This window comes from Perca fluviatilis, chromosome 2, assembly GCF_010015445.1.
Source record: "Perca fluviatilis chromosome 2, GENO_Pfluv_1.0, whole genome shotgun sequence".
NCBI lineage: Eukaryota > Metazoa > Chordata > Actinopteri > Perciformes > Percidae > Perca > Perca fluviatilis.
The window spans coordinates 37,710,509-37,731,012 of NC_053113.1; the positions used below are offsets into that span (position 1 = coordinate 37,710,509).

At 41.9% G+C, this 20,504-nt stretch overlaps 1 protein-coding gene across 6 annotated transcripts in view; it reads right to left on the reverse strand.

Moving 5' to 3' along the window:
* Nucleotides 1–20,234, reverse strand: part of c2cd3 (C2 domain containing 3 centriole elongation regulator) — a 20,959-nt gene extending 725 nt beyond the window's left edge. The window contains exons 1-30 of one of the 6 annotated variants that reach the window (XM_039783838.1): nucleotides 19,962–20,234; nucleotides 17,706–18,133; nucleotides 16,142–16,320; nucleotides 15,846–16,009; nucleotides 15,632–15,764; nucleotides 15,386–15,538; nucleotides 15,138–15,285; nucleotides 14,914–15,014; nucleotides 13,434–13,637; nucleotides 13,220–13,335; nucleotides 13,002–13,120; nucleotides 12,471–12,602; nucleotides 11,919–12,371; nucleotides 11,628–11,779; nucleotides 10,443–10,686; nucleotides 8,938–9,121; nucleotides 8,674–8,857; nucleotides 8,318–8,490; nucleotides 8,109–8,244; nucleotides 4,997–5,265; nucleotides 4,548–4,628; nucleotides 3,865–4,464; nucleotides 3,447–3,773; nucleotides 3,204–3,342; nucleotides 3,035–3,099; nucleotides 2,752–2,957; nucleotides 2,528–2,646; nucleotides 2,307–2,456; nucleotides 1,834–2,024; nucleotides 418–1,201 (exon numbers count right to left, since the gene is read on the reverse strand). In XM_039783838.1, coding sequence (XP_039639772.1) covers nucleotides 418–1,201; nucleotides 1,834–2,024; nucleotides 2,307–2,456; nucleotides 2,528–2,646; nucleotides 2,752–2,957; nucleotides 3,035–3,099; nucleotides 3,204–3,342; nucleotides 3,447–3,773; nucleotides 3,865–4,464; nucleotides 4,548–4,628; nucleotides 4,997–5,265; nucleotides 8,109–8,244; nucleotides 8,318–8,490; nucleotides 8,674–8,857; nucleotides 8,938–9,121; nucleotides 10,443–10,686; nucleotides 11,628–11,779; nucleotides 11,919–12,371; nucleotides 12,471–12,602; nucleotides 13,002–13,120; nucleotides 13,220–13,335; nucleotides 13,434–13,637; nucleotides 14,914–15,014; nucleotides 15,138–15,285; nucleotides 15,386–15,538; nucleotides 15,632–15,764; nucleotides 15,846–16,009; nucleotides 16,142–16,320; nucleotides 17,706–18,133; nucleotides 19,962–20,013 — 6,386 coding nt within the window. In that variant the 5' untranslated portion in view covers nucleotides 20,014–20,234. Of the gene's footprint in view, nucleotides 1–417; nucleotides 1,202–1,833; nucleotides 2,025–2,306; nucleotides 2,457–2,527; nucleotides 2,662–2,751; nucleotides 2,958–3,034; nucleotides 3,100–3,203; nucleotides 3,343–3,446; nucleotides 3,774–3,864; nucleotides 4,465–4,547; nucleotides 4,629–4,996; nucleotides 5,266–8,108; nucleotides 8,245–8,317; nucleotides 8,491–8,673; nucleotides 8,858–8,937; nucleotides 9,122–10,442; nucleotides 10,687–11,627; nucleotides 11,780–11,918; nucleotides 12,372–12,470; nucleotides 12,603–13,001; nucleotides 13,121–13,219; nucleotides 13,336–13,433; nucleotides 13,638–14,913; nucleotides 15,015–15,137; nucleotides 15,286–15,385; nucleotides 15,539–15,631; nucleotides 15,765–15,845; nucleotides 16,010–16,141; nucleotides 16,321–17,705; nucleotides 18,134–19,961 lie in introns of all 6 variants that reach the window. The other 5 variants (XM_039783855.1, XM_039783819.1, XM_039783827.1 and 2 more) reach the window with 5 other exon arrangements.
* Nucleotides 20,235–20,504: the final 270 nt, after the last annotated feature.

Below are 20,504 nucleotides of genomic sequence, written 5' to 3' on the forward strand. Positions count from 1 at the left end.
TCTCTGTACATTTATGAAGTTGATTAATAAAGCCCAGAGATAGGTGCCAATTCTTTGCTCAAGTTAAAACATTTTTTAACTCATGGGGATGTGACTTTGCCTCAATTTGCGCCACTCTAAGCAAATTTGTATCTTTCCATTGACTTCACATGCAAAGCCTAAACAAACAAAAAAACAGTTTCAAACTACATCAAACAAAGAACCAGTGACAGAGGGTAGCTGCCTCTGTTAATGTCATTACACCTATACCTACTTCAGTGTATATGCATGAAGTTTAAGGACAATTCAGTCACTCAACAAGTTTTTCCATGAATCTTTGATCTGAGATGACCTTCTAAAACAAATTATAACAGTAAAAAAAAAAACTAATCTGATTAATCTGCCAGACAGATGACCACAAATACAGATCAAGGATACGTTTGGAGTGGAATGTCTCGATTGTCCAGGGAGCATGAAGCATCATGGGTATCTGTGGCGTGCAGCGCGGTGGGTGGTGAAGCTCTGTCATCTGACCCCTCATTGGGGTCCTTGTTGGGTTCTTTTCTCTCATCTACAGCTTGTAGTGTCCTTTCACCATCTCTCTCTGTGTCCGTAGTGTCTCCTGCTGATTCATCCAAACAGTCATTTTGTTGACGTTCACGTTCTTCTTTTCTGGCACATTTGTGTTTTCCACTACAGTCGTGAGTTTGACGATTTAACATCTGCCTTTCCTCGTCTTGGCTCAGATCCGGCTCCTCTGGTGCCTCCAGGCTCACCAGGGACAACAGGTCAGGGTCTGACATGATGCTGGTCCAAGGACTGGTTTTGTCTGTTAAAGAGGTCACCTCATTGAGGTGCCTCGGCTTCACCACAACCTCCTCGTAATCTTCTTCTTCCTCTTCATCATCCTCATCAGATTTCTCATCCCGTGTGCTACCTGTCCCATCTCCATCTTTGTCTGCACCTTCTTCGCTTTCATCCTCGGACACAGCACCCTTGTAGTTTCCACTGTCCTTTTCTTCCTCAGGCTCAGAGTCTGCATGCTCTTCGGACATCTTTGGAGAGTGCAGAGGAGACAAACCTTTTTGGGAAGAATTGGAAGCTCTGCGTGGACTGGAGATACTTTCACGGATAGTTTGTGGGTTGTTGTCTGCAACAGGGGAAGTTGTTGAGCTGCTCCGGGAGTCCGAGGGAATCGTTTCTAGGTGGTGTTCTCGTAGACCTGGATGAAGAAGACAGTGAAGATTTTAGCAACACTGCTCTGTGGTGGTTAGGAATCGTTCACGGCTTGAAAGTAAGGTTATCATAAACCCATTTTGTCTGTCCCCAAAATTGACAATTATCTAAAACTGTGCAGCTGCAATAAATAACTGATAAGTCAATTGACAGAACACATTTTTTTCAAGCAATAAAATCCACTAAAAATATAAAAAATATTTAAACTTTTAAAATGTTAGAATTTTATGTTTTTTTTTATTAATTTATTTATCTTTTAGTTTTGGACTGTTGTTCATATAGAAAACAAGCAAATTAAATACATCATCTTGGAAATTAGGCAAAACCATATATTTATTAATGGGCACTTTTAGACTGAAAGTAATGCAGTTTTGACTTTATTCCAATAGTTGAAATTTTAGCACTACTGGTCTTTATTCAGAGGACCGAAGAAGTGAGAAGGTACAGTGATTTGTGGTTAAATTGAGCAAGCTAAACAGTAGACTGTGTCTGCAGTGAACTGGCTCAACTGCCAGCGTTGGGTAAACTAGAACAAAGTTGACTTTAAATGGTAAAATTACTATATATATTATGATTGACATTTATAAAAGAAATGTCTATCCATGTGTAAGAGCTCACCACTAATGATATTGTTGACTTGTCCAACTAACTGGTTGGACTTGAGAAGAAGCTGACATGTGTCTGTCTCTGTGTTCCTCGGTTCCTCGTGCTTGCTGTGACAGTCCTGCTCACTCGTGGATGGGAATGTGGGAGTTGAAAGCTTACGGCTGAAGTATCTCTGGATGTTGTCCAGCTCACTTAGTTTTTTCCTGTAAAAACAAAGAGTCACAATCAAAGCTAAAATTAAAAAAAAAAAAGAAGCAAAATTAGCAAATAAAGTCATTAGTACTCGCAAATAAGTATGTAACACTTTTAATAATGCACAGCAGCAAAGTCAAAGTCAAAGTATCTTTATTAGTCTCCCTAAGGAGAAATTTGTTTTGGACACTGAGAGAACAGTGTCCAAAGCAGAAGGAAACAGACATGTTTCAGCCCTAGCAAACATTCACTGTATAGAGACTGTAATGGACTGTATATCTGAGGAATGATACCTGAGTGTTGAAAAGAGGAGCGAGCTGGAGGGATTGATGTCACCAGCACTGCTGCTACAGACAGAATGAGCGGCTGTTTGCTCCTGCAGACTCTGATGGTAAAGACGTACTCTGTCCATATGCTCAATGTGGCGGTCGCCCTCACCGGACCTGAACAGACGTAAAGACTTTGAATAAAGACATTACATGACTGAATGAAAATGTGTAATTGTTCTACAAACCTTTCAGAGAACAGCCTGTCTGTGTGGTCGGGCGACGAGATCTTCTGCTCGGGGTGTCGGCTGATGTGAGAGGGGAAGCTGCTGTATGTGGCTGTGGTGTGGTAGCTGAGAGGGAGTGCCTGGAATAAAGTCTGCTAATAAATGACATTCATTATTATTAAAATTAAACATAAACAAGTTGTTGTTTTTAAAGCTGTATGTACAGTATGAATACTTTCTCTCACCGGTGTGTTTTTGGCAGCTTCTTCATTCACAGTTTTTCTCTGTCCTCGGAGATCGTGGACACCCTTTAGTGGAGTGATGGACACTTTGAGCTGGCCGTGACACTGACCACTGAAGTCTGTGATGTTGTACCAACCACACACTGACAGGAAGCCACAAACTAAGGGGGACAGGTCTACAGAGGCAAATCCAATCACCCTCTCCGTTTCTATGGGAATAAGAGTGAATTAATATATCAAAAGTATCAATATAATAAACGTCACAAAATGAAACTGCTACCTGTACCTCCTTTGTGCCAGACTTTGAACACGAGAGATTGCTGTGGATCGACCAGTAGCTGCTTTGAAAGCCTGCAGATGCAAAACAAATCATCAGCCCAATATTTGATATCATTATTTCAGTGAACCAAAGATATCCTCAAAGATTTAAGTTAATGCCTGGGATATAGCTCAACCTGCACTCATGTTGATGGTCCCACACAGGGGAGTCGGCGTTGGCTATGACAGCTGTGGACACTGGTTCAGCAGACTCTGCAGTAACGTACGAAACACAGCAGCATGGTGACCCTTCACTGCGCTCTGCTAGAGGACAGCCTGCCAGAGAAACAAAACACACACATCATTATTACTGATAATGTAAGTAGAAAAAAAAGAAAAAAAAAGGTGGAGGGAAAAAAGATTTCAGGCCACAACTTCACCCTTCAGATTCAGGTGCATAGCCCGGTCCACTGCAACAGTCACAGGGAAAGATTCAGCCGTGCTCATTTCGGTGTGCTGCACAGATGTGATGTCTGGAGTTGTTCTGGAGGATTTATTCCTGTCTCTTATTTCTGATTTTCTGGGTGTAATGGGCGAGGGGACTCGATCTGCTGCTTCCACCTCTTCTGATAAGAGCTCCCCCTGGCTGTCCGAGTCCACCTGTGCGTCAACTCCAGCAGGGACAAAGCCTGCTGTCAGGGTGATGTGCACCCTGAGAGCAGCCCCTTGTAGATCTGCTGCTGAGCGTCTGAACAGTGGATAAACTCCTGTAAAACCACAACATTGGGATTACACAGCCATCATTTAACTAAAGCAATCATAATCAGTTAAACTATAACCCAATCAATAAATTCTTACCACTGAGAGTAAGCTTCTGCTTAGGTGTCTTTGCAAGAGAGGACAGATCGACAAACGCTGAACCCACCAGTCGGTCTGTGTCTCGGGGCCTCTGTCTGTTGTCTTTTGTAAAGGCAACCCATACCTGCACCTCCAGCTTCTCCTCTCGAAGATACCACATCAAGGGCTGAGTGCTCCTCAGCTCCACAGTTCTACTTCCCTGGAAGGCCACTGTGGCCTGGCCTTCCTCCTCGACCGAGGGGTGTTTCATCTGGGAGCAGAAGGCATCCTGGTCGTAGAACTTGTACCTGAAGTAGCAGTAGGTGGAGCGCTCAAGCTCACTGAGGCCTGGCAGAAGCAAGCAGTGGACAGGTATCCATGCTCTAGGCATCGAAAAAGTCAAAGACATTTTTCTAATGCTGTCGCCCCAAGCTTCTTCATCATCTAGCACTTCATTCTGGGTCATTTCCCAGCTCAAACCCCGAGCAGCTTTAATGACTCTTTCCCTGTCTGAGTGGTGGGCAAATTTGACAGAGATCTCGAGGCCCCCGACCAAGATGTGCTGGTGCTGAGAAGAACTTATTTCCTGAGGAATATAAACTCCAAACCATCCAGAAATACCTTTATGGTTGGAAAAAGAAACAAAAATTACAGTGTTTGTCACAAAATCTATTTGACCCAGCAGTAACTAAGAGTGCACATACCTGTTCTTTTATGGAGGAGATCAGCAAGAGGTATTTTCAATGTGCCCAACATCACTTCCTTTGGCTTATGAGTGTATACTGCTGCAACAAATAGCACAAAACAAATGAGTAACTTGTAGACAGATATTATTGACTAATATTAAAACTAAACACTCATGCAGAAATATTGCTTCTATAAAAGACTTTTTTAAACAAACTATAAGATAAATTGTGGAATATCATGATGTCCAAAACCTTGTAGGTGAAACTTAAATCACCATCCTTATATACAACTTGGAGAAGCTCTGGTAACAATAACACACTAATTATGTGGACTTATTTAATTTTGGTTCATAGCACTGCTTGTTCAATAACAAAAATATCACTTGCACGTAAATTGTTACTGCAAAAAGAAATTTTAATATTAATAGGTAACTGTGGTAAATTAAACCAAATAAGCTTTCTTAAACCTTTGCGACTGTCTCTGTTCCAGACAGTGAAGACAGCAGAGGCTTCCTCCAGCTGCTCAGCCAGGCTGCAGGTTTCTCCACTGCTCTTCTGAAACAGCAGATCACAGGACATCTCCACGTGGTGGTCAAACTCTGGGCAGAAGGTCCTGGCAGCTATGCGGGTGCATCTCCTCTCACGCTCAGGCATGAAGGAGAGCTCGACTGTGACGTACGAGTTCACTCCCACACTGGCAAAGTAGCTGAATCTTTCATCTTGTTCTGATAAAACCCTGAAACAGATAGGCAGAAGGACAATAGCAAGCTGAAGCAATTGAGGCAGTATAGATATGCATAAAAAGTTAAATCAGCAATACTTTCAGTATAAGTTTTAAGATCTCTGCTGAAACACTTGCCATCAGACCAATTAATGGAGCTGAAGGTCACTTCATTTGTTGATCTCAAAACTTACAGTTAAACAACTCTACAGCAATTTCTCTTTCAGTGTAATAAGCTGGAGACAGAAGTTTCAGTTGGTAGAGCTCGAACTCAGCAAATACAATCTAAAATACATTAACTTATGGCTAGATGGCCTTAAAGGGGTGATATAATGATTATAGGGTATTTCACACTGTTCCTTAAGGTCTCCTAATAGGGTATTTAACATTGGTTGGGCTGAAAATGGCCCAGGTGCTATTTTTTTGGCCCTTATGCATCCCTGTGTAATGGCTCTATTTGGAACGACAGCTTTTCTTCCAAATATGGTATGCTCGTGAATATTTAGATGAGCTGCGCGCTGATTGGTTGAGCGAACCAGACACAATACATTGGAGACGATACAGCAGGTCTCATATCACACACACACACACACACACACACACACACACACACACACACACACACACACACACACACACACACACACACACACACACACACACACACACACACACACACACACACACACACACACACACACACACACACACACACACACACACACACACACACACACACACACACACACACACGCGCCCAGGCGTGAGCAGCACTGCGTTAGATCCACAACTCCCTCTCGTCCGATATACTCGTTCTAAACGCTTTTCTCTGGGCCAGTAGGCTATTCCGTTGTACAGTCTGGAACAATGCATTTACGACCACGGTTCTTTTTCAATATCCTTGCAAAACCAAACTTTCTTCTTTTCTAAAGTACACAGCGCAGCTCGTGTGTGAGATCCTGACAGAGCTCCAGCTCAGCGGGACCGTGAAGGGGGAGAGGCCGACAGGGAAGGCAGCAAACCCAGCCAGCAGCCGCCGCCTGTCACGGCAGATTGTGGAGCTCGTAAAGTCCGACACTGTCTTACCAAATTTGTATGGAGGAAAGAGGTGTCAGTGGGATTTTGAGGTTCTATGTATGTCCTATTTACCCTCCAAACTGTCGTTTTTCAACTATGACAGGGTAAAATCGATTTTGCATTATATCACCCCTTTAAAAGAGTAACTCAGGGCCTAATTTACTAACACTAGCGCAGTTTGCGCTGCGTCTGTTCATGCGAGTTCGGTAATAGCGCACGCTATGCTTCCACATTTTGCGTAGTATTTATCAACCCTGACACCCATCAGGCAATCAGCGTCTTTCTCCGCCCACTATACGTAAATTGCGCTGTAGCAAAGCGGTACTGGTGCTATGATATGGCTGAGTGCAGACTGCGATATTCCCACTGCTGATGCTATGACTGTTTGAAATGATCCTGATGCCAGTATTTGTAATGTAGCGAGGAATTTAACAACTGCTGGAATGGGATGTGAACGCTGAGTGTGAGATTCAATTTCATCTTTGATTTCTTCCAGTAACTAATATTGCATGGCTGCTTGATCTGTAACGCTAAATGATGTTGTGTTCACTGACAAAGTGTGATTCTTGTGTTAAAAATATTTTCAGCCTCGCCTATGTCTTCGTCTTGCTCAAATTACTGTTGCCATTTCACCAGCGGCATAAAGGTCTACGAGGAAACTCGATTGCGGCTGGTTTAGACCTGCTTTTAAGAGGCGGGAGAATTTCCCCGCAGAATAGAGGCGCTCTTACTGACAGTCTTTGTAAATACCACGGAATATATGATTAGGTGCACTTTGGCTTATCCTCCCACCTTTTTGGGTGGAACTCCCACTTTCCCCATGAGCCTCCCACGAACGCATATTGAAAGCGCAACTTGTCTCTTCTCGCTCATGTGGCAGACAATCTGCGATTTTACCCAAGTGCGCCCTGTTTGTAAATAGCCCGCATCGGTTACGTCCGTCTTTGCGACCAATTAGCGCCTGGAAACAGGCGCAAACGGCTTGATAAATCTAGCCCTCTGTGTCCTATTTTAGCTTGAACTGCCCTTCAAAAACAAACAAAATTAATTCAAAACACACAAACTTTGCACTCGTCATCCCACAATTAGAAACGGTTTCACACACATTTACTCAAGCAAACACAGCTCTCTGGGCAGAATTGTATATTTGATTGCTCAGGGGAGTTTCCATTCCATTAAATTAAAGTGCTCATATTATACTCCTTTTCAGGTTCATAATTGTATTTACTGGTTGTACCAGAATAGGTTTACATGGTTTAATTTTCAAAAAACATAATATATTTGTTGTACTGCACATTGCTGCAGCTCCTCTTTTCACCCTGTGTGTTGAGCTCTCTGTTTTAGCTAGAGCGTGAAGCATCACAATTCAGAAGCAGAGTATGAGGGCGTGTCCTGACAGTACCTAGGTAAGGACTACTAGCCAGTCAGAAGCAGAGTATGAGGGCGTGCCCTGACAGTACCTAGGTAAGGACTACTAGCCAGTCAGAAGCAGAGTATGAGGGCATGCCACGCTAGCAGCTAGGCGAGCATTATAACGTGTTACAAAGTGACCCACGTTTGTCTCTGAAGTAAAGGCTGGACTACAATAGAGCTATTTGGAGCAGTTTGTGAACAGTGTTTTCTGTTGGAGATGGTAAGTCCCTTTGGGTGGACTTTGTAAACCTATGACATGCACTAAAAAGATATATAACACAATAAAGGAAAGGGCAAAAGCCCAAAAAGTATAATATGAGCACTTTAAAACAAATGAAGCTCCCAAGAGGACAGTGGTAGTGATGTACCTTGCGGCGGCCTGCAGCCCTGATGCTCTATGCACTTGAACCACAAGTGTCACAACACGAGAGGCAGCTCCTTTACCAGTCTGACCTTCAGGTCTCACTGGTCGGTGCTTGTACCGAATGCACACATCTAGTAAGCCTGAGAAACGTAACAGATCAGTCACAACATTGTGTGCAGTATTATATTGCCATAACTCTGTGTGTCTGTGTACCCGAGGGCTGAGGCTGATGTCCTGTGGGACTGTCCGTCCTGGGAATCAGGGGCAGGGAGAACATTTGAGCCTTATTAGGATGCTGTCTCTGCATGGTGACCATGGCACACAACTTGGACAACGGAAGCATTCCTTTGGCCACAAGCTGGTCTCTCACGTTTGGATAATAATATCTGCAGAGACATGTGCATTCTTTATATGAAACCAGTAAGTATAAGGCTATTCTAGGATATAAAAATTGGAGAAGGATTTATGCACAGGAAATTTAATAAAGTTTCAGGGTGATGACAACATTTTAGCTGTAATGAATGCATGCTGAATTCCATTTTTCTCCACTTGGACAAGACAACACAAACCTGCACCAGACTTCAAACTGGACACCCCCTCCACTGCTTAGGCCTTGGCTTGAAAGAGAGCTGAGCAGCAGCCTCTGAACAGGAACTCCTTCAGGAGCCAGAAGCACATGAGTCTCAGAGTGACCAAACAGCGGGTCGGGGATACAGAGAGTTGTGGTGGTACGAAACAGCTTCAGGTTCACGCCTGTTGGAGAGGAGATACAGGTCAGACTGAAGCAGAGGGATGAAAAACTTGAAAATGTCATACAATAAAAAGGGCCTTACTACTCTCTATGAGGTTTTGGTCCACTTTTGCAGCAGGGTCGCCCTCCTGAGAGGGAAAACTGTACTGGATGTAGCAGTCAGCCTCACCCCACACTGTGGACTGCAGAGGTGTCAGCCCATTTACCTTCTCCACTCTTATCACAAACAGATGCTCTCTCATAGTTTCCTCTTGTGATGCAATCGCCTGAAGGAGAAAGACAATCGTGAAATGAGGTGAAAGGGACTTGACCACTTGTCAGCACAGTTGCTGTGTACTCTTCACTCATTAAAAGAAACAAAGAAGACATGCAGTTAGTTAAAGGACGTGACATGTATTAGCTGACAAACCTGCCCACACACATACACTATATAGTACAGTAATGTAAGAGTTCATTGAGTCTGAACTTTTTCAGATAATAGTATGAGATGAGAGATTCTTGATTTGTTTGGTTAACATTTTAATAACTATTAAGCATGATCCTAAATCATCCACTTTCAAGAGTCAAATAAAAACAGGCTTGATTCTCACATACTACTTTTTAAATATCTAAATATAAGCAATTGTTTACTCACTTATTAATGTATTATTAATATGTAGTACTTTTACAATGCATCAGCAAAGATTGCCAAATAACTTTTCTATGAACAGCCTTTGAAGGCGCTGTCTACCTGCAATTATCTGCTTGACAAGAACACACACACAAAAAATGCTTCAAGCTTTACTGTACGTACACACTGCCGCGGACTTGAGCTGCAAAGAAGCTCTGGCCGCGCTGTCAAGGACGCCTGTCAAAAAGTAAAGGGAAGCTTATTGACGCTTTGGCCACTCTGACGTGGCAGCATTCTTCGATCATGCTCAACACATGATTGAAGAAAAAGCACAAGCAGCCACTGCACGGCCAATCCATTGACACAAGAAACCTTTTATAAATTGCATATATAATGTCAGAATTTGTATTGGTCGCAGCGGTGTCTGTTAGAAGTTAACTCGCTCATTAGCCGCTGAACCACAGCAGAATGCAGGCAGAGCGAGCAGCCACCAGCTGTTGACCCGTGCAGGACTTCACTGTGAACGGACTGTTTAGAGATGATGTGACCGGCAGGTAACGTTAACTGGTTCCTATACGCAAACAACGTCATATCATAAATGATATGGGACCCAGCAACAGCGATGATGAACTTTTCCTCTATTGTCTTGGAACTAATGTTTTTGTAGGAACGAAAGTTTACATCATGTTTCTCCGGAACCAGTCAGCACGAAGGACGTCTATATTCCGATTGGTTGCTGGCGTTTGCCGCTGAACCGCGTCATAGCTAATTAACATAAACTTGACATACTTTCAACTTTCTGATTGACGCTCTGGTCGCTCAAAACACCCAAAACGCGACGCCGACAGATTTTCCGCTCCTTGCAGCTGAGAGAAGCCAGCTTCCATTGAAAATGAATGACTTCCGGTATCTTTAGAAGCTCAAGTCGGCGGCGGTGTGTACAGTTATACAGTTATGCAACAAAAATGAACCCTGACCTTTGTTTGTGAATGATGCTGGTGATCAAGCAGATGTACTGGTCTCACGAGATGAGACAAGCAGTCATATTCTTCATCCCTCGTGCGCTGGAGGGCAACGATCTGTTCTGATTGGCCCATAGCCAAAACTACCCTGAGGTGTCCTTTACAAGTACCTGAGAAGACATCAATGACTGGCATGTAGCAGTCCACCCCTAAGACAGGGTACTGCGCCTGGAGAAGAAGGTGGGTGATCTTTGGATCCCTGAAGGTGAGAAAAAAAGACGAGGGTTAGTGGTCTCATGTGCAGCCTCACTGTGCCAGGTATATTTTAGTCCACATTTACAAGGCGTGTGTACTGTCATTTGCGGGGAGTTGGAGTTTCATTTTGAGAATCTAAGAACTGTATGACATGTAGGATGAAAGACAACAACATATTGTATTGGAGGAATACCACAGTGCCTCCCAGAGGGCAGGTTAAAAAAAAAGGATGTAAATGATCCCCATATTGCTTGCTCTGAACTCAAATATCACAGTTGTGATTTTGTAATTTGTAATTTCTAGGGCTGCAACTAATGATAATTATCAATTTCAATTAAGCTGCTGACTATTTTCTAGAGTGATCAATCATTTGCCTAAATTCCCAGGAGCCAAAGTGGTTGTATACAAATAGCTCGTTTTGTCTGACAAATATTCAATTTACTTTCATAGTGGACCAAGAAAGCCAACAAATATTTACATTTGAGGCCAGAAGCAGTGACTTGTCTTTACTTTTGCATAAAAAATTACTTTGTTATCAAAAAGTAGTAGATAGTAGTACATTTTCTGTTGAACAAATTACTATTAATGAAGGGACTCATTCCAGCTCTAATTTCACCATAAAAGTTACCAATACCACTTAAAATACATTGTGATCATTCTGTAAACTCACTCCTAATCCAAACAAAATTTTTTAGTTTTTACTTTTTTCTGTAAAGAATTCTAGGGTGCCCGGATAGCTCAGTTGGTAGAGCAGGCGCCCATATATAGAGGTTTGCTCCTCGATGCAGCGGGCCCGGTTTCGACTCCGACCTGCGGCCCTTTGCTGCATGTCATTCCCCCTCTCTCTCCCCTTTCATTTCTTCAGCCGTCCTGTCATTAAAGGCCTAAAAATGCCCAAAAATAAAAAAAAGAATTCTAAAAATGTGTTGTCTTTCTACGACTTGCCTAAATGACATGTAGAACTGGTGGAGAGGTAATTTCACAAGGCCGAAGAGTTGATCCTGCCCTGAACATCTGGTTTTCTGCCACACCTCGATTACCATCACGTTATTTTTCATCCGCTCCAGCAGCTTGGTTGTTAAGGCCACAGGAGTCACCTGAGACAAAGGATGGAGAAAAGGTCACGTGGGTCAGTGAGATTCTTCATCTACAACATAGAAGAATGTTGTTTTATTTGTAGCCTAATTTAAAAAAAAAATTAAGATATTGTAAGAAGACTTGATCTCCTGGACTAACCTGAGCAAAGTTGAAAGAAGGATTTGCCTGACCCCAGCTGATGACAGATCTTGCCGTCTCATCACACCAGAGTTTACAGTTCAAGTACACATTTGGAGCCTGCATGGGCCCACAGTTGAAGTTCTTTCCATCTGGCACCATGAGTAACGTATGCAGCAGGACCTCAGGCTCCTCCTCCACCTGCTGCCGGGATATATGAGAAGATGTGTGGAGGCCGGGATGGGCAGAGGGTTCTTTCGAGGGTTTCTGAGAACTCCAAGAATTCAGTCTGGAATTTTCAAAAGAAGCAGCTGGTAACTCCTCCCTGCCAATGTCCACATGTTGAGATCTGGAGCTGGTCTCTCTCTGTGGACTGGGTGCAGGTTGTGAAGGCGATGTGTCATTCCAAGCCAGTTTGCTTTTACTTTTTTCAGAGGAGAAATCTTTGTTGTCTGTAGCAAGTTCTAGTAACACCTGAAAAATAAAATAAAATAATCTCTATAAAAGTCAATTTGGTAACAAATATCAGGCTTTCAAACATAAATTCCTGGACAAAAAAAACCAGTACATTACCTTCAGAGGTCCAATCTCCTGTGTTTCACAGTTTCCTTCGACGCTCTGTACAGGTAAGACGACAGACTGACTCAGCTGCTTGCTCTGCAGCAGACAGCGCAGCGGGTAAACTGCCTTGCCAATGGGAACAGGCTGCAACAGGAAAAGCCAAAGTTATCACCAGCGCTTCATTCCTTTAAGCACTTCATGATGAGTTTTAATGAATGTCTACTTGTGTTTCTAGGTATTTATTAGAAAAAGGAAGTCATTTTTATTTGTTTATATGGAAGTTCTATTTCATAAAGGAGTTACATTAAGAAATAACCTTATTTCAGTGGTGCTAAATGATAGACTGTGTGCACATAAAATAATCCTAAATATCCATTCAAAACCACCAGAACTGTGTTGTGCAAACAGATCAAATTCTAATGTATTATTACCAGAACAACTTACATCACAACTTAATTTAAATGGACCCAAAGTCACTCTTAAACCAATCAATAAAACTCATTGTAACCAATCAAATGAGTTGTTTAGTCCAAAGCTACTTACTTTCTTTTGGTCGGTCTTTCGTGAGTAAATCTTGAAACTCAGATCAGTTCCCCACCACTTTTCAATTGTTGCTGTGCTGAACTGGACAGGAAACACAGAGTGCTGATGGAACTTCACGGCTAAAAAAGATAGAAGAGTCAGATTCAGTCACAAACCTGTACCAAAAACTGCTTTTCACTCAGCTAGGTTTCATAAAAGCAGGTTATAACAGGTGATACCTCCTCCTGTGACTTTACTGGCAACAGCTCTGGTCACCTCCCCATCTCCCCCCTTACTACGATCATGTCGACTGGAAGTGGAGGCCATCGGGAACACGTACTCGATAAAATATGTGCTGATGGAAAAACAGACGAGATATCACAGGCTTTTGTTACTAATAATTTCAATATTATTTTTAAATGAGACCAAAATAATGTGAAATGTTTTGCCTACCACTTCTTGCTGGTTAATGGTCTAGGAGGTTTCCCTTTACTAGAGGTCTTTCTAGGTGTGTTGGTTGCATTGCCTGGAGGTGCGGTCAGGGAGTCGATGGTCACTCTTGCTAGCCGGATCAAACTCAGCAAAGTCAACTGCTCTGCACTCACGCCAGGAGGGATTTCACCAGCATCTGCAGACCGCTGAGGCTCTGAGTTAGGACTGGACACAGTCACAATATGGTGAATAATTGTCTTAAATGTACTAAAGGTTATATCTAGTCTATTTTCATACTGAATGTTTGTCGGAGTTATATGCTATCCTGGTACCGTGCGTGTATCCCATATATCAGTGTTTCCCACACATAGACTAATTCGTGGTGGTGAGCCATACAATCAACACCGGCCTCCACATGTTGCTTTTTTTTTTTCTCAACACTATTTAAAACATGCAGCGTATTCGTTCAGCTGCATTTCCTTTCCCCTGTTCTCCTCCGTCTCACACACACACACACACACACACACACACACACACACACACACACACACACACACACACACACACACACACACACACACACACACACACACACACACACACACACCTCTGTGTACAGCATCTGTCTCCATCAACATGAGAGAAAGACGGCTGGTGAAATTCACAAGTTCACCAAAGATTGGTATCTCGTGAACAACTTTACACAATCACACATTAAAAAGTCCTATAAAAAATATTTTATATTCTGAATACAATGTTGTCAGCGTGTTAATGTTGAGTCCCGACCCGACTCTTAGCAAACAAGCGATTGCACCTGCTTTAGAAAGTTAACTAGTCACAAGTTTGTGGTAAAATGCAGTTGGGTTGTCGAGGTCAAAACACTATATGTAGCAGCTTTGAATCAAATAAACGTATTATAAATTATGTTATGTCATTTTTTACTCTTACACTGAATGCTTCAATCCAGATGAGTATTGAAAAGTATTTTCCGTGACTGAAAAAGGCACGTGTTGAGGATGAGGACCAGCCTGAACCAGAGGTATCAGTCTGAAACAGAGCTCAACAGTCCAACCAGTGGAATTAGTTATGTTATTAATTTGTTTACAATATTTTCAGGCTTCAACCAGTGCTGCTCAAGCAGAAAGACAGAGAAGAGAAAGAGATAGATTTGTTAGGCATTGAAGAAAGAGGAGGAAAGGAGGACAGCATCCAGCAGCGTGTCACAAATTGCTTTCTAATCTGTGGGAAACACTGTATATTCTATGTAAATGGTTTTATTTAGCTGGTCAAGTTCCTTCTTTGTTCTTTGTAACTGGCTTATTTATAGATGTTGATCAATTACAGTACCTTAGGGAGAAGATATGCCCTTCTAGCTACATTTAAAGGTGGAGGGATAAAAAACATTGGATGGCACAAACACTCCCAACCCCCCCTAGAGCTTCTGAAAGGAGCTTTTTACTGTCCGAGCAGCATGGCTTAAGGAGCATGTAAAGGCCCTCACCCTCTAATGATCTTGGGTCCAGACTGCGTCAGCTGTTTTTTACTTGAGGACACTGTTGCTTGATCCTCCTCCTCAGTGTCGTTTGGTCTGATATCTGACATCTGAAAGACAAGATAAGAATGACTATTTGAAGAATTACTTCAAATAACCCTCTGCTACAAAAAAAAAATAATCACATAAAACATGTTTTTTCCCCGACAATCATCAGAAAATTGTCTACTTACAGGAGGTTTGTAGAACAAATTTTCCAGTAAGCTCTGATCATATTGTGGATCATTGAGCTCACTGTCTCCACACACACTGCTATGGCCAGACAGAGATTCAGATAAGGAGATATCTCCATCCCAGAGAGGCAGAGGAGACGTGTTTAAGCTAAACAAAAAAATAAAAAGTTAAAATCTTGTAAAAAAAAAAAAAAAAAGAAATGCTTACATTTTCTCTCACCTTTGGAAGTAAATGTGCACATAAGTACCTGCCGAGGAGCAGATCCACCGCTCTGTTATCCATGTCTACAGGACAGTCTAAGCTGCAGTCTGAGACTACAGCAACATTATCACAGTGCTTGAGAGTTGAATCAGCATGAAGAATATTTTGAAGAAACATCCCAGAGGGAGACGGAAAGGGCCTGCAGACAAAGAAATTAAGTATTATAGACTGTGCATTATAAGATGATAAAAATATTGTTGTTTTTTTTTTAACAAACTTTTGAAACACTAACTTGGACGGTGGCAGGATGTTATCCTTTGGGAGAGGCAGAGGGGTGTCTTTCAGAGCCGGGACAGAATCCATGTCACATTTTAAAGATGACACCACCATAGCATTTCTGAGCTTGTTCCCACGCTCTAGAATAACTGAGATGAGCGAAAATGTTGGGTATTTGTTAAGAAACATCTTGTTATGTACATCTGATGTGTAGTCATGCTGCAACCAACCTGAGAGGATATCATTGGTTGTATGGCCACAAGGCTCCTGATTTGAAGGATTCACAGTCGTTTGACTGTTCAGAGATCTGTTTGTCGTCGGTATCTGATTCTCCAGTGACTCTTCATTGCCTTTATCTTTCTGGGCATTTTGGAAATATAAGTGGTCTTTCCCTCTGAAAATATAACAGCAATATATACAGTAAGATTACTATGCTCAGAATTAAACTTTCTACCGGTGAGCTCTTACAAGAAGACACAGGCATTTGATTATGAATAGCAATATCACAACAGCAATAACTTCAAACCTTGGAGTGTTTCCGCTGCTGCTCCCCGCTGATTCTTTCCCGCTGCAAGCTGAGAGCGATCTGGACCGCGAGGGCACAGTCAGTGTGGTGACTTGTGGTCCTTCAATGCTGATATCTGTGATAGGACCTGAGCTGCTGCTGTCATAGGCTTCAGTTAGAGGCTCCAAATTAAGGGAAACCTGAGGAGGTACAAAACAAAGCTAATATGTTGATTTTACATGGTTTATTTATGGGGTTTCACTGGTTTGATAATCAATGCCACAATTGTAAATGATGATAAGAGCCAGTTGTTGGTGATGAGTCCTAAATTACTGAAGCATTTTGAGTATTATGTATTTATGATCTGCTCTAGCTTTTCTAACGTTTTACACACAGATATGGTGATAATAATGCTACAAAATGACGTGACAAAGACACAAAATTACCACAAAAAGGAATGCAAACCAACTACAAAGAAAACAAAAATGACCACAAAGAGACAAAAGAAATGGGTGGGGAAATTGACGGTTGTGACGGTATAGTATTTTTCTTATCGCTGTGACGAAGCAACATATCACCGCGGTATGGCGGTTAACCGCAACCCCCTTACAAGAGTAGCGTAAATTAGAGCGAGAATGGCAGGGGGCCTTAAGTGATTGACGTCAGTGCCCGTGTGGAGAGCAAGCGGTAACGGAGAGCAGCGTATGAGTGCTGCTGTGAGGAAAAGCGAGAGGAAAAAAAGATAGCAAAGATGATGTAAAGTAAACAATAAAACAACAAGCTTGAGCTTCTCAAGACACAGTGGCTTTATCTGTTGTCAATACCGCCGGTAAAGTGAATGGCCGTTACCCCCCGATAAACATCGGCTTAACCCATAGCACAGTGTTTCCATTTCAGCTCAATGTGAGAGTCTTTACTGTGTTTTGCTGTCATTTATGGCCACTCTGCTTTCTCTCATCTCCGTTGATCTTTTCCACAGACAGTTCAGAAAGCTCTATTGTCAATAAAGTAAAAAGGAAAAAAATGGTTTTCCGACAATGCCAAGGGCAGACGCTCCGCAGCACAGCGGTCTTAGCAGCTGAGCAGACAGAGTGCTCTGTCTAAGATAACCAATATAAGCTGCTCTGTTTAGGCTACAAAACGAGCATGCAGGCTGAGATTCAACCATTCGGTTTTGTCAGGATTAAGCTATAAGCAGAAGGAAACTCCGCTAGCTGCTAGGCTAATGTGCAATGGTAAACACTGCAGCGTTAACGTTAATGTGTCCACGTCCACCTCAGCTCAATGGACTGTCCATCCTCATGTGCAAAGCTGAAGTGACGGGCAACTTGCGTTTTTTTTTTTCTCTCCATAAACTCTTGAATGTAGGAGAGAAGACAGTCGATGAGGGTAACTACACAATGATTATTGCTTTCATTATATGTCATATCACACAATATCTTTTCTCCTGTAAGTTACGCGAGCTAAAAAAAAAAAAATGCGGTGATGACGTCATGACCGCGGTAGTGGCACGTCACCGCCGGTATTGCGGTGATGCGGTTATCGTCACAGCCCTAGTAATATGTGCATTCAAGTTCCCACTCACCTGTAATTCTCCCAGCTTCTCAGATGTCGGAGATACAAGGGTGTAAAATCCACTGATGGGGTGTGCCAGAGAGAGACGAGAGATGCTTGCAACCTCAGCCCGTGCGATCGGCAAATGATCCGGTTTGGTCAGAACTTCCAGCACCAGAGAGCTCATATCTGTAAGATATGAAGTAAACTGCTTTGGCCCACAGCGGATGGGGAAGCGAGCTGTGGTCTTTATGGTCTTCTGCGATGGCTGTGATCCATCTCTTGGAAAGAAGTGCGTCCCGTTGGATGACTCTCCCCACCAGCGCAGCCTCACAAATGTTGCAGACGGAGGCTTCTGAACTGTCCATAATACACGGCTTATAATCACCCGCAGGAAGCATCTTAGCTGGCCTTCGACCAGAGGAGGGAGGCTGGTGGCGGGGGACACATCGCTTGTGACTGCAAAGTGTTATTTTTGATTACAGCAAAGTCGAGACACAAACAATGCAAACACTGTGAATTCTAAAATAATGTCACCATTATAGGACAGGGAAGGTAAGCCAGTAAGAGTGGTATTTGCTGCAGGTTTTAGCTAGATGTTGGCTGGTATAACAGTTATACTATTAGGGCTGGGCAATATATCGATATTATATCGATATCGTGATATGAGACTAGATATCGTCTTAGATTTTGGATATAATATTGTGATATGACATAAGTGTTGTCTTTTCCTGGTTTTAAAGGCTGCATTACAGTAAAGTGATGTACTTTTCTAAACCTACCAGACTGTACTAGCTGTTCTATATCTACAGTACAGGCCAAAAGTTTGGACACACCTTCTCATTCAATGTGTTTCTTTATTTTCATGACTATTTACATTGTAGATTCTCACTGAAGGCATCAAAACTATGAATGAACACATATGGAATTATGTACTTAACAAAAAAGTGTGAAATAACTGAAAACATGTCTTATATTTTAGATTCTTCAAAGTAGCCACCCTTTGCTTTTTTTGATAACTCTGCAAACCCTTGGTGTTCTCTCAATGAGCTTCATGAGGTAGTCATCTGAAATGGTTTTCACTTCACAGGTGTGCTTTGTCAGGGTTAATTAGTGGAATTGTTTCGCTTATTAATAAAAAAGCAAAGGGTGGCTACTTTGAAGAATCTAAAATATAAAGACATGTTTTCAGTTATTTCACACTTTTTTGTTAAGAACATAATTCCATATGTGTTCATTCATAGTTTTGATGCCTTCAGTGAGAATCTATAATGTAAATAGTCATGAAAATAAAAAGGAAATGCATTGAATGAGAAGGTGTCCAAACTTTTGGCCTGTACTGTATATATCTATCTATATATATTTACCTTTTCCCCACTTAGACATTATGTCCATATTACTGATGATTATTTATCTAAAATCTAAGTGTGAAGATATTTTGTTAAAGCACCAATTGTCAACCCTAGAATATCGCCGCAATATCGATATCAAGGTATTTAGTCAAGAATATCGTGATATCTTTTTTCTCCATATCACCCAGCCCTATATACTATACTGTACTGTTCACTGTGCAATCATTTAGAGCATGGTGAAATTAAAAACTAACAAAATAAGTTATAAAAATCAGTTCTACACACATGACGAGTTGTATGTAATATGCAACAGTGGAACACTGTTCATTAGTTTGAAGATGAACTTGACTTGTTTACATGTGATTTTGCATGAAAATGTTCGTATTAATATTATAGGAACAATGCCAGCCATATCACCCAGGCTTAATGTTCAGATGTGGAGGAAATATCCTAAATGATTCCTTTTGAGCTACTGTATGATGGTTTCAAAATGATTGAGTTAATTAGCTATACTACTGAATAATGATGCATTAACCCAGGAGTCTGACTTTAAAGTTTAGACTAACTACACAGCAGGCAGCAAATACAAATACAGTAACACAACATTGTAAGAGACCCATTTCCACTTAACAACAGAGTCAATTGTAATTATTATTGACAAACGATGTTATACTGCGCTTCCAGCATCATTTGGCAAACCCACAAACCACAGTTACAAGTTAAGCTGCTTAACGGTACTTCGGCACATTAACTTCAAAACAACACATGCAAAACAAGACTAACCGAGAGAAAGTAAGAGCGTATTACCTAACATAACATTAGATAGTAAGCTAAGATACGAGGCTAATGTGAGACTGACAGCTGACGCTAACAGCTCCGTAAATTATCGAGCGGTTTTGCTAGCATGTAAGTTAGCTAAGCTAACAACAGTTTACCTTTCTTTTTGCTGGCTCCAGCTTTGACGGACCTCTGTTTTCTGCTCTTCATTCCGCAGCTCAGTACGTATAGCTAGCTAGCTAGCTAGGTTATAAATGACAACCTTGCCAAAGCCGGGTGTGAACCGTTAGCGGGCATGTTTTTATCACACTCTATCCAACTAATAATCCGTTTAACAGAGCCGATTGAGCTGCACACACACCCACACACGCATACAAACGGCAGCGCGCAAATCTGTTTCCGACTTTCCAGTATGGTTTCCGAGCAACAAAAGTCCGAACGTGCCGCCTTCACTGCCGCTGCTTTTCACAGAGGCATTCTGGGAAATTGAGTTTATTTTGTACACATTTAGTGGCCCCACGTATAGGGCAGGTTTAGCTCAGATTAAAATGATCAAATGTGCCTTTAAATGATGCACATAATCACTAATAATAATTTCTGATCTAAATCTTGTGGAAATATGTTTTAATCATAATATAGGCCTAATGGTCAAAGTAGAACCCATTTTTTTCATCTTTATGTTTTAAGTTTCAGTTTTAAAT